Source organism: Drosophila navojoa, chromosome 2 (assembly GCF_054131105.1).
Source record: "Drosophila navojoa isolate 15081-1374.11 chromosome 2, UAZ_NAV_1.0, whole genome shotgun sequence".
NCBI lineage: Eukaryota > Metazoa > Arthropoda > Insecta > Diptera > Drosophilidae > Drosophila > Drosophila navojoa.
In genome coordinates, this window is record NC_142890.1 from 23,511,448 (window position 1) to 23,525,521 (window position 14,074).

The 14,074-nt window shown below is 46.7% G+C and overlaps 1 protein-coding gene across 1 annotated transcript in view; it reads right to left on the reverse strand.

Moving 5' to 3' along the window:
* cv-c (RhoGTPase activating protein) overlaps window positions 1-14,074 on the reverse strand; it is a 43,691-nt gene that overhangs the window by 11,601 nt on the left and 18,016 nt on the right. The window contains 4 exon segments of the mRNA XM_089256141.1: window positions 5,149-5,191; window positions 6,313-7,252; window positions 7,318-7,991; window positions 13,202-13,816. Coding sequence (XP_089112267.1) covers window positions 5,149-5,191; window positions 6,313-7,252; window positions 7,318-7,991; window positions 13,202-13,816 — 2,272 coding nt within the window.

Genomic DNA, 14,074 nt, shown 5'->3' on the forward strand with positions numbered 1-14,074 from the left:
AGAGGACTATTGGCGAGCGTTTCCTCTTCATTGGCCACACAAAAGGCTCCTCCGGCTGGCTAGCTAAGAATCAAGCTATTTATAGCTGTGCGCACAAGGCTGAGCCACCGGTTCGCTCCGATGGCTGCAGACCGTGCGCTCGGGGACCCAGGACGCAGGACTGGCTGCAACAAGTGGCAGGTTGTCAGCTCAATTTGCCGTTAACTTGACGATGACTGGAAATTGGCTTGAAGCACGCATCAAAGCGGCTTATCCATCGCTACTGCCAACATCTTTGGACACTCAACTCAACTAGAGTTGGCTACCTCAATCCAGCGCCCTGCCAGCCTCCACCTGCTTTGGTATCTTGCGCAACAGAAATATCAGATCATTGAGCTTTTAATTCGTTTTTAATGTCAGCGTATTATACGCCGCGTACTTCCTGCTGAGCGCTCGAGCGGGCGGTCGTCCGCCCCTGTCGCCGCGCCCTGCCTCTGCCCAACATCGTCATCCCAGCTCGCCCGCATGAAATGAAAATAATTCAGCCAACTTGCCGTTGTTTTGCTACCAAAAATGAGCTCACACACACACGAACAGAAAATACACCGGCCGAACCGAATAAAAAATAAAAAATATTCGCATATAAAAATAATTACATTTGAAAAGAAACCAAAAATAAAATACAAAATGAAAATAAACCAAAAACAAAACACACAATCAGGCCAATTGGCTGAAGAGGAGTGGGAGGAGGCGTACAGCATGGGCAGTCGGCGGAAAATTTATGCGTTTCATTGTTATAATACGAAATGGGCTAAGGAAAAGCCATTCAAGTTAAACACCAGCCTCAACGAGACAGAGAGAGAGGGAGAGCGAGAGGGTGAGAGAGGGAGAAAGAGAGAGCCACTGCGGCTACCAAGAAGAAGCTCATTTACATAATTCTGCACATGACAATCAAAAAAACATGAATTGCCGCGGGTTAGCCATAATTCTTAAACGGATTTTTATTAGCCACGTTAGGCTGGAATTGAACTGAAATTAATTATTTTTCAATTCAATTAAAATGGAAGATAAAGCAACATTGTGAAGTGCGAGTGAATCGAAGACACTTTGCTAGTCTATTAAAAAGGCAAATGATTTAAAATACTTCTATAATACATATTTATATATTCGTGAGGTAAAACGGCATATCAAAAGACTTCTTTCGTATCATATTATAATTTACATACATATTGGATCTAAATATACATATGTACATACTATTCACAATAATTATACATATTTTATAGGAAGGCTTCCTACTACTACTGCCATACATGCTCATACATGTCTGATGCTCAAGGGGCTTTTATTATTGTTGTAATTTTTTATGATATGATTAAATATGTGGTGGACAGTCCAATCAATTCAGCGCGAGACAAATCAAGCGATTCATGCAGCGTTCGCAGCAAATTATATTTGATTCTCTTTTTTTCCAGCTGTATGTATGTTTATACAACGCCACGAAATACGTTTTTTCGCTTTTTTGGGGGCATGAACCATGGAGGCAGGTGCTCATTACTTATTTTATTTTATTTATTTTGCTGCCGCTCATTTTGGCATACACACACACACACATGCCGTTGTATATATATATATATATATATATATATATATATATATGTACTCGTATAGTATGTACATATTAATTGTATAATAATTTTTCTCATTTATTACCACATGCTAACGGTTTTCTTTATTTGAATGAATCGCCTCGCTCGACTGGCACGCAATTTCACTTGGGTGTAAAAAAGCGAAATCGTAGCGCAAATGATGATGGGGTTTTGAGTGGGGCTGCGACAGACCCTGCCAAACTGACGCTCTGACTGACGGTTGGATGACGGACTAACTGGCCAACTGACGGATGTGGCCAGCTGTGGAGCGAAGGCAAATGACAGGCTGACCATCGACTTGGCAACTTGTTGCAGCCCTATTCCGTTTTCCATTTTCCATTTTCCCCATTTCATTTCCATATAGACACAGACATAGCTTAATAATGCAATGAATAATTCGATTAAATGTGCGCGTTGCGGCGCCGATTGATATACACAGCCTGCCGATGTTGCTGTTGTTGTTGCTGTTGCTTCGCTGTTGCTGCTGCTGCTGGTCCAGCTGAAAATAGCCACACTTGGCTCCTAAAATAGTTGGCGGGGTAGCCTCTTAATTGGGTGTGGAAAAACAATAAACAGCCAGCGGCACGCGTCCATACATAGCCCCAGTGCCCATTGTTCGCTCATGTAGTAGAATCGATACGAGTTCCAATTTAATAATTTCTGCCCTTGGGCCACGTTCGATCAACCGAGTTGTGCTCACCTGCGATTTTGCGCTCTCGCATTTTGCGCCACAGCGCCTCGGCCTTGCGCTTGGGCCAGTTCTCGAACTTTTGGGAGAAGCTCCTGAAGAACTTGTACTCCCGTATCGATACGGACATCCGGCGCTGCATTTTGACTAGAGTTGGCAGCGCCGTTTTGCTAGAGTCAACTTTTCCTTGATTGGCTACACGAAAATCCTGCGTCTGTCTCTCTCTTTCTCTCCCACTCTTTCTCTTGCTCTAGCTTTAAATGCGCTCAAACAAATGTTTTTGAATCAATTACATTCTGATATTTGCAATTTACTGTTTACACTGCACTACACACGATTTGTTTCTTTTTTTTCTTGTAAATATATGTATATATTTCTTTGTATTATCGGCAGAAACCGTTACAGCTTTAGGCCGTTACACAGCTTTTGAGTCGCTGGCGTCGACGCGTTCCCGTTGCCTGCCCCAGACTCGATGCGGTCACGAATGCGTCTACCGTGCACGGCGCCTGTAAGAGCACTAATCATTTTGCCCGCCAACCAAGCAAAATGGCCGAGCCGAGCAGAGTCCGTGCCCGCCGAACAGCAGACACGAACCGAGCCGAACCGAGCCGAGGCGACCACATAAAATGCTAAGCAAGTGAGCAACGGGACGTATGAGCAATGTTGCTGCTGCTGCTGCTGCTGTTGATGCTGTTGCTGCTGCTGTTGGAGCTGACTGTGATTCCCTTGCCATGCAGATCTATCAGTGCCATAATCATTTATTGTTATTATTATTTCTCTCTGTGGTTATATTTCTCGAAAAACATGCTTTGCGGCCCTTGGCTGGGGCAAGCAAAACAAATAAATATATAAATGAATAACTGCTGTCATGTTGTGCGTTGTTGATGATGCTTATTTCATTTCAATGTTTATTGAAAGGACTCACACACCCACACACACACACGCACACACACACATGCATACAAAGCGAATTCTGTTTCTATAGACTCTGACAGCTTTTGTTTTAAGCAGTTGCTTTTTATGGCCATGTGAATTGTGAGATGGGCTGTGAAAGTTTCGAGTCGATGGTCAGCCGCCAACCGCACCTGTTGCTCGCTGGCTGACGGCCAAAGGGGGTGGCGGTGTATGGGGGGCGCTTCGCTTGTTGCTGGCACAGTTAGTTGTTGAAGGCTGAACTTTAGTCACTTTTAAGAGTTCTGCGCATTGAAGCATTGCAATATTTGTGTAAAGTTAAATGCAATTCACAATTTGCATTCACCGCTCGAACTGTGCTCGAATGAGTTAAGCAATGAATGAAATTGTCGTGATCTTGGTCAATCACAGAAATGAGCTCTACAATTAATTGCACTGCATTCGGGGCGTGCCGAGGCGCGCGAGAACAAACATGACATTGACACACGCTCCCATAGGCGTGCATATAGACAAGTCGGGGGAATCTATGTGTATCTCTGGGTGTTTGCTCGCCGGCGATGAGCAAGATAAATAAAATGAAATAAATGCTGGCAATTTTTATTTGTGCAATATCTGATATTAATCATGGACTACTGCGTGTTAATCTTTTCCACAGAACAAACAACAATGAAGGCAGCAAGAAAAGCGCCAGCTTCCGTTATGAAATGACCAGCACAACAAATGCCACCGGCCCAGCCTCAATCTCACTCTCGATTCGCAGCTCCCAGAGTCAGCTCCACGCCCATTGTAAATGGAACGAGTGTCGCATGGCCAAATGGCCATAAGACGATATTAGCAATATAAATACAAGCGATGCTAAAGGCCACGGCATTGGCATCGTACAGCGCCAGCTCTGTCCGCTTGACCTTTGCGTGTGGCCAGTGCCGACGTCACTCCAATGACGTCATCTGGAGAGCAAACAAAAACGCGACCAGATAGTGGTCGCAAAGCACCGTGCATCGTCCTCAGCTGGCGCCTCCCAAATGACGTCATCCCTTGCCCGCTGGATGATGCTGCTGCTGCTCCTGCTCCTGCTCCGATAGCATTGGCTCAACCAAAGCCGCTCTGCTCTGCTCGCTGTGAGCACTTGGCTGCTGATTCAATTTTAGTTCATTTATATGCCAGTTTCGACATGAAAGGAACCACTCACACCACTCACCCACCCACTACACCATTCACTGGAGAGGCACAATGCAGATGAAATCGAATGTGTGCGTGTGTGTGTGTGTGTGTATGTGTGTGTGCTTGTGTGTTGGCCAACAGCCGCATGCACATTGACAGATTGACAGTCATTTTTGGCTCGCCATTCGCATTGAAGTGTTGACGGAAGTGTTGGAAATTGGCAAAAGAGCTGCGGCTGGCCGCCCTCTCTTGTGGCTGCGGCTGTTGCTGTTGCTGCTGGCCAAAGAACATGAAAGTAATTTAAATGACAGCTGCCCCCTCCTTGAAGCTGTCGCAATCGCTTGCCGTCATTGATTGCCTTCAATTGTTTGCTGCGAAAATCAAATTATGCCAGCTGAATGAGATCGAAAGTTACGTCTGATGCCTAGGGCGCAGTCTTACTCATATGCGAGACTCATATATTCATATATGAGAGATATTTGGTTGTAATTATAGAAATTATGAAATCTACTCTTCACTGTTATTATAAACCACTCACGCTTAATAACCGGCCGCTAATTGGCTGGCAGGACCACCAGCACATCAAATCAACAAGCCCCCAACTTGATGGCCGGCCTCGTCCTCGATCTTGATCTTGATCTTGGCTGAGGCCGAGGCCGTAGCCGCAGCCTCCGCCAGGCCATTTAAATAACTCATTTAGTGCACAGATACGTTTAGAGCTAAACAAAACAGAATAAAAACTCGTTGCCAGCCACTCACCTGCTAAATAGCGATCACTCTGCGAACGAGAATAGCGCAGCGTCTGTGGGGTAGATGAAGAGAGGAAAAAAAGAAGAACATTTTAATGTCTGTTGATCAAGTTTGCGCGAGGGCTACTCGGTAAGTAGCTGACTTATTAGGGAAGTCAATACAAATAGATGAAATATGTAACTATCATTATAGGCAAAACCAATAATAATTTAGAACTAATAACTGTTGAGATATTCCTTGTCTGACATACGAACTTAGCCTGAGGGTTTCTTTACAAATAGCTCGCTTATATAATCTATGTAATTTCTAAATATTATTACAGTAGAATACAATTTTAACAATGCTCAAGGAACCGTCGTTATACTCGTTGTTACAACCGGTCAAGCTTTCTCTTATAAGTGGAACCCTACGCACGCTATAAGCGAATTCGTTATACCCAGATTCTACAGTATGTGCATTAAAATTGCAGTTATATGGAAATTCCATGTCAAGTATATGACGAGCTTTTCTCAGAAACTAGTCAGCTAACAATAACAACGTATATCTATCCGATTTTACGTTCAATTTAATACGCCATGAAAAAGAATATTAGTACTTGTTTAAATTATAGATATAAGAAACTTTTCTGTACATTTTGAAAGCCATAATATATATATAAAGAAATTGGACTAATTCCTAAGTCTATGCTTGTAATGCTTTGTTTTTAGTCTACAACCCAAAATTATTATGAAATAATTTGGTTCATTTCAGATTTAATATTCTATTTCAATTTTGAAAATCCCTAATAATAATTAAACTAATAGGGTTTGTTTCTGATATAACTTTCTATTTCCTTTTTTGTATTCTATATCCCTGTTGAGAATCCATAATTATCATATTACAAATTTAATATATTTAGATATTTTGAATCTGATGTTTATTCTATTCTATCCTATATCTATTTTGGGGATCTATAATAAGGATCAGTTCTGATTCTACTTTCATTCAAAATATATTAATTTTATAAAATAATATAATGTTGAATATTTCTGTCTGTTTCTATTCTATGTCTGCTTTGATTGATTTGTTCATTCCTGATTCTCTTATGGCTTAGAATATTTCAAAATATATAAAATAATGTAATATATAATATTTCTTTGCACAGTTTTCCTTTCGGTCTGCCTCGATACTAACCAAGTGCTGTGCGGCAAAGTCATCGCAGCGACGACTCCGCTCACGCTCCTTGAGCAGCAGCGGGGCTGAGTTGGATTTGGTGGTCAGTTCTTGGATGCCGCCGGTGTCGCTGTGCAGCGAGGCGCTGCTGGGCGAAGGCAGCTCCACAAAATGATGCAGGTGGGGGGCTGTCGTGGCCGTGGGCGAGAGCAGCGACTGGAAGGGCTCCTGGCGCAGCGCCAATGACAGCTGGCCGCGCTCCTTGTGGTTGTGGCGCGGCAGCAGCTTGCGCGGCTGCAGCAGCAGCTGATGCTGCTGATGGGGGTGGTCCAGGGAGAGGCTGCGCTGGTTGCGCCTTGCCACGCCCGCCAGCGGCACCATAATGGGCGGCGCAGCACTGTACTTGCGGCGCAGCACGACGGGCGTGGCCATCGATGCTGTGCCCCCGCTGGCGCTACTCGCGTCGCCGTCGGTGCAGTCGCAGTCGCAGTAGTGCTGCGTCAGCTCGAACTCGTCCTGGCACTCGTCGTACTCGGCGGCGGCTGCTTTGGTCGGCGACGGCGACGACGACTGCTTGGCCGTCTGCTCGTCCAGCATGTCGTCCTGGGACTCGTTGGCAGCCTCGCCGCCACTGCCGCACAGGCTGAGCACCTCGAGCAGGTCGGGATCGTCGGACGAGGCCACAGAGCCGCTCTTCTGGAATTTCATTTTGCGCAGCGCCTCCAGGCTGCTGACTGACTCATTGTCGGGCGCACTGCCCCCCGCCCTGTGGTGGTGGTGCGAGTGATGGTGCTGCAGATGGTGGCTCTTCCAGTAGGACATGTCCTTGGGCGGCGTAGCCGTGCCAATGCCGCTCTCGTTGTTGTCGTTGTCCAGTCCCGAGGAGTCGAGCGAAATGCCAGACTTGCCAGAGCTCAGCACTCCGGCCGCCTCCTCGCAGGCCGAAGACGACGAAGTGGAGCTGCTTGGAAGAGTTGACATATTAATACTGAATGAGGCTGCAATGACTCCATTAGCTCTACTCACTTGTTGTCTTCATCGACGGCGCCAACGCTGCGCAGTATGGACTCCTCCGATGTCCACAGTGTTGAGGTGGAGCCTTTTTTGGTCACATCCACCAGATAGCCAGGCGTGGCGGCGCCTTTCCCCGAGGTCAGCTGTGTTCCACTTGTTGCCCCACCGGCTCCTGCTCCTGCTACTGCTGCTGCTGTTGCTGCCTTTGCTGGTGGCGGGGTTATAGCATTTCTGCTCGTCAACGTTGGCGACGTCGCGGCAGCTGCATGATTAATGCCCACCCGTTTTGGCATCGACATGGAAGCCGTTTCCATGTCCAAGCCGTTGAATTGACGCTGTCGCCTAGATTTCAAATCGTCCATGGTGGTCGTGGTTGCCGCAGCGCCGGGCTCACCTGTTGCCGCCGTTCGCTCTTCGATTTTCAATGCACTTTGGAAATTTGTCAGCTTATGAGCTGCTGGCGTCGCAGTTGCTGTCGCAGTCGCAGCCGCTGTCGACGTCTCTGCCAGTCCATTAGCTGCGAACACCGCCAGACTCTTGCGTTGACTCTGCACGCTCGGCACTGCTCTCGGCGTTGCGCCATGCCCGCCCGGCGCCGACAATGTGCGCATGTAGGCAATGCTCGGCTTGGCGGCCACCTCGCTGCGTCCGCAATCAAGGTTGAACGATTGCAGTGGAATGGTTGCCTGCAACAGAGAGAGAGAGAGAGAGAGAGGGAGATGGAGAGGGGAAATAACGTATTAAAATATAGTCAGTCAGGTTTAATATAGAAAAGTCGACACAACACAGCGCTGACAGATTCGAGGGGCCGCAACCTCAACCTTTAAGCGAAGGACCTTGAATGCATAATGAGCCCTCGCTCTGACTGGATAGCAGGAGGCCAAAGCTGTTGCATGTTGCCCGTTGCCTGTTGCCTGCTGCCTGTTGCCTGGACCAACGCGTTTTCACGTTGCGAGCATGCGAGAAGACAGCATGCGCACAAAAACAATGCCAAAAGGAAATATCAATGGCATTTTTGAGCGTTGTCAAGTGGCTGCGGCCAAGTACGAAAACAATCAGAATTTGTATTTTATGCAAATCGCAAAAGCAAGAAACGCTGAATGCTGAATGCTGAATGCGGCGAGTTAGTTTTCAGCGGAATCTGCTGAAAGCCATTTCAAGTGGCCGACATGGAAGTCCCCCTTTGGCCAGGCTTTGATAGTGTAGAAAAATTTGCTATTGTTGGGGCTTATGATTTATGGGTCGCAGCTGATGGCTGGCAGCCTTCCACGAACTATGCCGCGTATCCAGTGTAACCAGTCGCCCAGTCACCTGTGCCTGTGCCTCTGCCTGTGAACGGGGTGGTGACCGTGGTGCAGTCGCTGAGTTCGTTATGTCAATTCGATTTACAAGCCTTTGGCAAGCGATTGACAATTTGCTTTTTACTCGGGCCTGCTGCCAACGTCGACGTGGACGACAGCCAGCGAAAATTCATTTTAAAAGCAGCAACAGGCGGAAATTGATTTATATGATTTATTGGCAAAAAAAAAAAAACAACATGCCAATACTCGTGTATGTGTGTGTGTGTATGTGTGTGTGGCTCGGTTTAAAACAGCAGCGTATGATAAAGAGCAAAAAAATTGTAGCAGGTTGCCGTGGCTGCGCCTCAGTTCCTTGGGGGCTTTTTGCTCCGAAACTGTAACAGCAGTAAAATGGCTAACGAGCCTGGCCTGTAACTGTAACAGGCATATGAAGGGAGAGCCAGACCATTTGCGGGGGGCAGAGAGTGGAAGGCAAGACTGTGTCAAGCATCGTTTGCCTGAGCAGCAGGAATGGGAGCACCAAAAAATAAAGAAACATCTGTGTGCAAATCTCCCAGAGTGAGGATTGGCAATTGAGGCAGAGCAAAATATGAATTCACCAACTAATAGCCGATTCAAACTTATATTCAGTATGTGTGGCAACTGCTGACAGGATGTGGCTGATGTAGCTGGTGGCATCAGAGCATATCCTTGGGGAATACGCCAACTGCAGCGGCTGCAATTGCTGCTATCGAAATTTGTAATGCATTATGGAGCAGCAAAGCGAGCGCAGTCTGTGCACAGCAGCTCCAATGAATTATTAATATAGGCCCGTCGATGTCGTCGACGATAGCAATGCCCAATGGCGTATCAGCCAACTGCGTGCTAATGAGCCGCCAACTCTCGCTGGCGACGCATTAATTGGTCGGCCAAACAGTCGAGGCTTTTATGGGCATAGCCAGGTAGGCGCCGCGCCACGGCTCCAGTTCCAGCTCCAGCGCCAGCGCCAGCTCCGAATACTAGATCGAAAACTGCAGTAACAAAACTTTTACATTTCACGTTTATTTATTGATGCAGTCGATCGATCTGTCGTCTGTTCCATATTAATTTAGCGATTCGATCAAGACAAACAAAATTCTCAATTATGGAGCCAAGTTGAACTTGTCTAACATATGTTCCGCTACGAGTCGCCTATCGATCGCTTCATTTGATTCGATTTGAAAATTTTTCATTGTTTTTGTTGTTGTTGTTGTTGCTGAGACTGAAATTGAAGCCTTTTATGATTGGGGCGAGTGACAAGGAAAATCAGTTTGATTTTCCATTGCAGTTGAGTTCGTTATTCGATATCCGAAACGCTGCCAAAAGCCAATTTAAATGCAATAAAATGTGAATATTTCTCACAACAAACTGACAACGCGACGCACTCAAATGAAATGTTTTCTTCGGTTAGTTAATGAAGAATGCAATAAAACGAACACCAAATGACACAATCAAATATTCTCAAATGGCCCTAAAGGGGTTATCTGAACGCAATGCATGGAGAATGGGCAACTGTAAATGCCACTAATTGATCATAAAAGTCTATGAGAGAAATCTCAAAGAGAGCGAGAGAGAGAGAGAGAGAGAGGGAGCTAAATTTGTGTACACGTCTGCTGAGCTCCATACATCAGAGACTTAATGACAAATGCAATGCAGGCAACGCCTCAATGTTCCACATTTATTGATGTATGACCCAGAAAGAAGGCCCCTCTATTTCGTTCCGCACCCGTCCCTGTCAATATATATACTATATATATATATATGTATATGCATATAGCCTGTTTGTGGTACACGGGCCTGTCCAGACAATCGCCAATCGATTGGACATGCCTCTGCCCGCCTGCGGTCACGCATGCTCTCTGATAATAATTATCAAATCAAAACACTTAAACGCCTGGCCAGCCCATCGTTTTCCAGCCAGTCCTCTCGCCAGCAGCAGCAACTGTTGCTCGTCACGTTTGTTTGCCTTGCAGTGATTTGCAAGTTCTACTTAAGTCAAAACTGTCCAATGTCCGTGGTCCATTGATGCAGCAGCAGCGCATTGCATTGCAGCATTGTGGCGATGCGTGAAAAGCTTTGTGTGGAGCGCGCGGCCTTTGTGTTGGCCCAACCGGGCAACTCTGCATGGCTCGTCATCATTAAGCGCGGATTGCATTGCGCTGCACATGCCACACATGCGAAGATTCACTTTCGCAGCCAACTAAGCGCAAGGGGCAGCTGAATTGGGGCGTTGGGTTCCACTTGGTCTGGCACAGCACTGTGCTGCTGACAGCTGGGCAGGAGTGAAGTGGAAGCACTGCATCTTGATCTTTGTTTGAGTATCTGCCGCCGGGCGGCGTATTGACCCAATTCAGTGGCCCACCTTTCGAATGAGAAACAAAAAGCCAAAAAACATCTGTTTTTGCTTTACTTTCGTTGACAGCCTGTGCTCTCGGGTCGTTTTCGGAGCTCTTTAGCAAACAAGGCACGCACTTGTGTCCTCGATAAGGCTGCCGCTCGCTCTGCATCGTTTTTTTGATTTACGCAGCTATCGGTAGTCGGCCCGCTGACTGACTAACCAGCTAACCAACTGACTGACTCACACAATGTCTCTGGGTAAAGCCTGCCAGACGAACCACATTCTCGACGTTAATTAGTGCACTGCAGGTTTGGGGCTTAAGCGCTTTTAATTGGCACTTTTACTTGAGCGATTACTGTGAAATATGACAGCTCGACTGACTACATTTTGGAGACAGCAGCAGCAGCAGCAGCAGCAGCAGCGCCCACATACCTCTGTTGCAATTCCTGAAGGAAATCAAGGGCATACAGCTGGAACAGCTCTTGCTTTAAGCATTGGACTCATGCCTGAAGCTGCGCCAAAAAATTCTTCATGCATGTCATGGAATATTTAACAAAACAGAGCAGAGTCGACATCAGTTTCCTGTTGTGCTCAAAATAAAGGTCGGGCCTGGTCACAAACAGACAGAGAGAGAGCGAGAGAGAGAGAGTCAGAGACCGAAATAGAGATAATGAGTGGCAGAAAGGGTATGCAGCCATGCATATCATTAGCACAGAAATTATGAAGTATATATGTATAGAGAATACATATAGCATATGTGGCTTGGCATCATGTGCTGCTCCTTGCGTCTCTGCAGTTTAACGATTGATGGAAATTTACCTAGCTCGCTTTTGAAATATTTGTGGCTAGAGTTGTGTCAGCCTAGGTCTCTGTGTCTGGCATACCCTGTAAGCTGTTGGAATGGTATGCACATATATATATCATTTTACAGGGCATCTCTTAGTTGAGCATATTCTGCATAGGTTTCTGCTTGTGTATATTATTTATTGGCTTTTGCGGCATTTTGGTGTTGTGTTTTTCCACTGGCACGCGTTTTGGAAATTAATATTTGTTGCTATTGCTATTGCTATTGCTGTTGCTGTTGTCGTTGTCGCCGTCGTTGCAGCAGCAGCCGCCTTTATAAGGTTTTTCCACAGATAAACACAGCAAACTCAAAGCGAAATGTATGCTAAGCATATGCAACTAACAACAAACAACAGACGACAGCCAACAAGAGACCACAAACTCAGTGCCGTTTATGAGCTGCTTGGGCTTATAAATGTTTTAATTAGATCCATTTGATATGATAAGCCAGAGACAGCTAACAAGTTGCTTGGGTTTCTGGGCTTTGGTTTATGGTTTATGTCTGGATTAAGTGGGTCAACGAGTGAGTGTGACTCGAGCCTCAGCAACTAAATCTCTCTCTCTCACTCAGTATCCCCCTCTCTGTGTGTGTGTGTGTGTGCGTGTGTGACCGCAGTCGAGTTGTCTGTTTGAGCCTAGGAGAGCTGCAGTTGCATCAGTTCTCTTGAATTAATTTACTTCTTCGCTCAACTTTATGCAGGCATATTTTGTGGTCTGCCACTCAACGCTGAAGTTTTTCTTAAATTATTCACTAATTAGCTTAATTTTATTACACATTTGATGGCGCTGCATCTCGGCGATTTCTGTTCAGGGCAGCAGCCCGAAAATGCAACGGGTCAGCCACAGCCTCCGCCACCGCCACCGCTACAGTCATAAAATTCGCTTCTGTTTGGCTCTTCATATATTTTCCCTATCTTTTCAACAGTTCAAAGTTGAACTCATTCAAGTGGCAGCAGCCTGCAAGTGACTGCCTATCGCCGCCCTCTGCACCCTGCACCCTCCACCCTGCTGCAGCATCTCTGCCCCTTTGCATCAATGTGCTGCTCATAAATTTCACGCGCTTCACTTGCGCATCCGGCACAGTCGCGGGGCACAGCACATGGCACATGTGGCGGCAGTTCTCGAGAGGCAATTTTGCTGCTTTTCTTTTTGGGGAATATGCTCGTGCAGCAGCGCGAGGGGAGCGGGAGAGCTGGAGACTGAGTGTGCGTGTGTGTGGACAACATTGTTTGGCTTTAGATTAAATGCCTTTGTTTTAAGCGCTTTTTATCTAACCCACATAAAATATGCTGGGCTTGCCTCATGTTGAAATCGTGCAAGAGATTACAAGCGAATATATAAGTGATTTCAGATTATGAAATCTCAGTGTGAGAATTTATGATTGCATTTAACTTACATGCTTCTCCGGTTTCAAGACGAGTCCGTTTTGCTGCTGTTGCTGCTGCTGCTGCTGTTCGTTGCTGACAATTGCGTTCTTGCCAAAGCGACTCTGCAGGGCCGCGCTGGCCGCTGCTGAGAGCAGCATGGGCGCTGTCCTGGACGTGGGCGAGCTGCTGGAGGAGGCGGAATCCGAGCCTGCGCCAGCACTGGATGCCAGATGCGACGGCAGCTTATCGCCACCCATCAGATTGTCCAAATCACGTAGAAATTTGTTTGCCCAAATGTTCACATCATCCGGCTGGGCAGCAGCAGTGGCAGGAGGCGTTGTCTCAGCCGAAGTACATCGACTCGACGGTGGCGGCGGCAGAGCTCTTAGTTTAGTTGTCACTGGTTTGCCATTGCTGTTGTTGCCGTTGTTGCTGCTGTTGCCTGTTGATGTTGCTGCTGTTGCTGTTGCGACTGTTGCTGTTGTGCTGCTGCTGTCAAAGCCGCTATCAGATTCCGTAGAACGCGACAATTCATCAAGCTGCTTGGCCGCCGCTGCTGCCTGTCGCACGGCCTCGAGTTGCTCCTGCAGTTGCTGCTGCAATCGCTGCGCCTTGCGTAGCTCAAAGACCTCGTTGATTTCCAGCTGCAATTAGAATACGAGTTGTTAGTCGCCGATGCACATAAATTCAGCGTGCGATTGGTTTTGATTAGCGCTCTAATTGCCAACATATATCAAGGCAAGACATATCGGTAGCGGGCTGCGCCCAGGGCGCCAGATTCTAATGGATCGAGCTATGATGTATGTTTGCTTAATTTGCGCAACAAATAGAGGAAGGAGAAAGACTGAAAGCAACGCCACGATCAGACATTACTCACATTGAGCCGCAGAGACATGGCCACA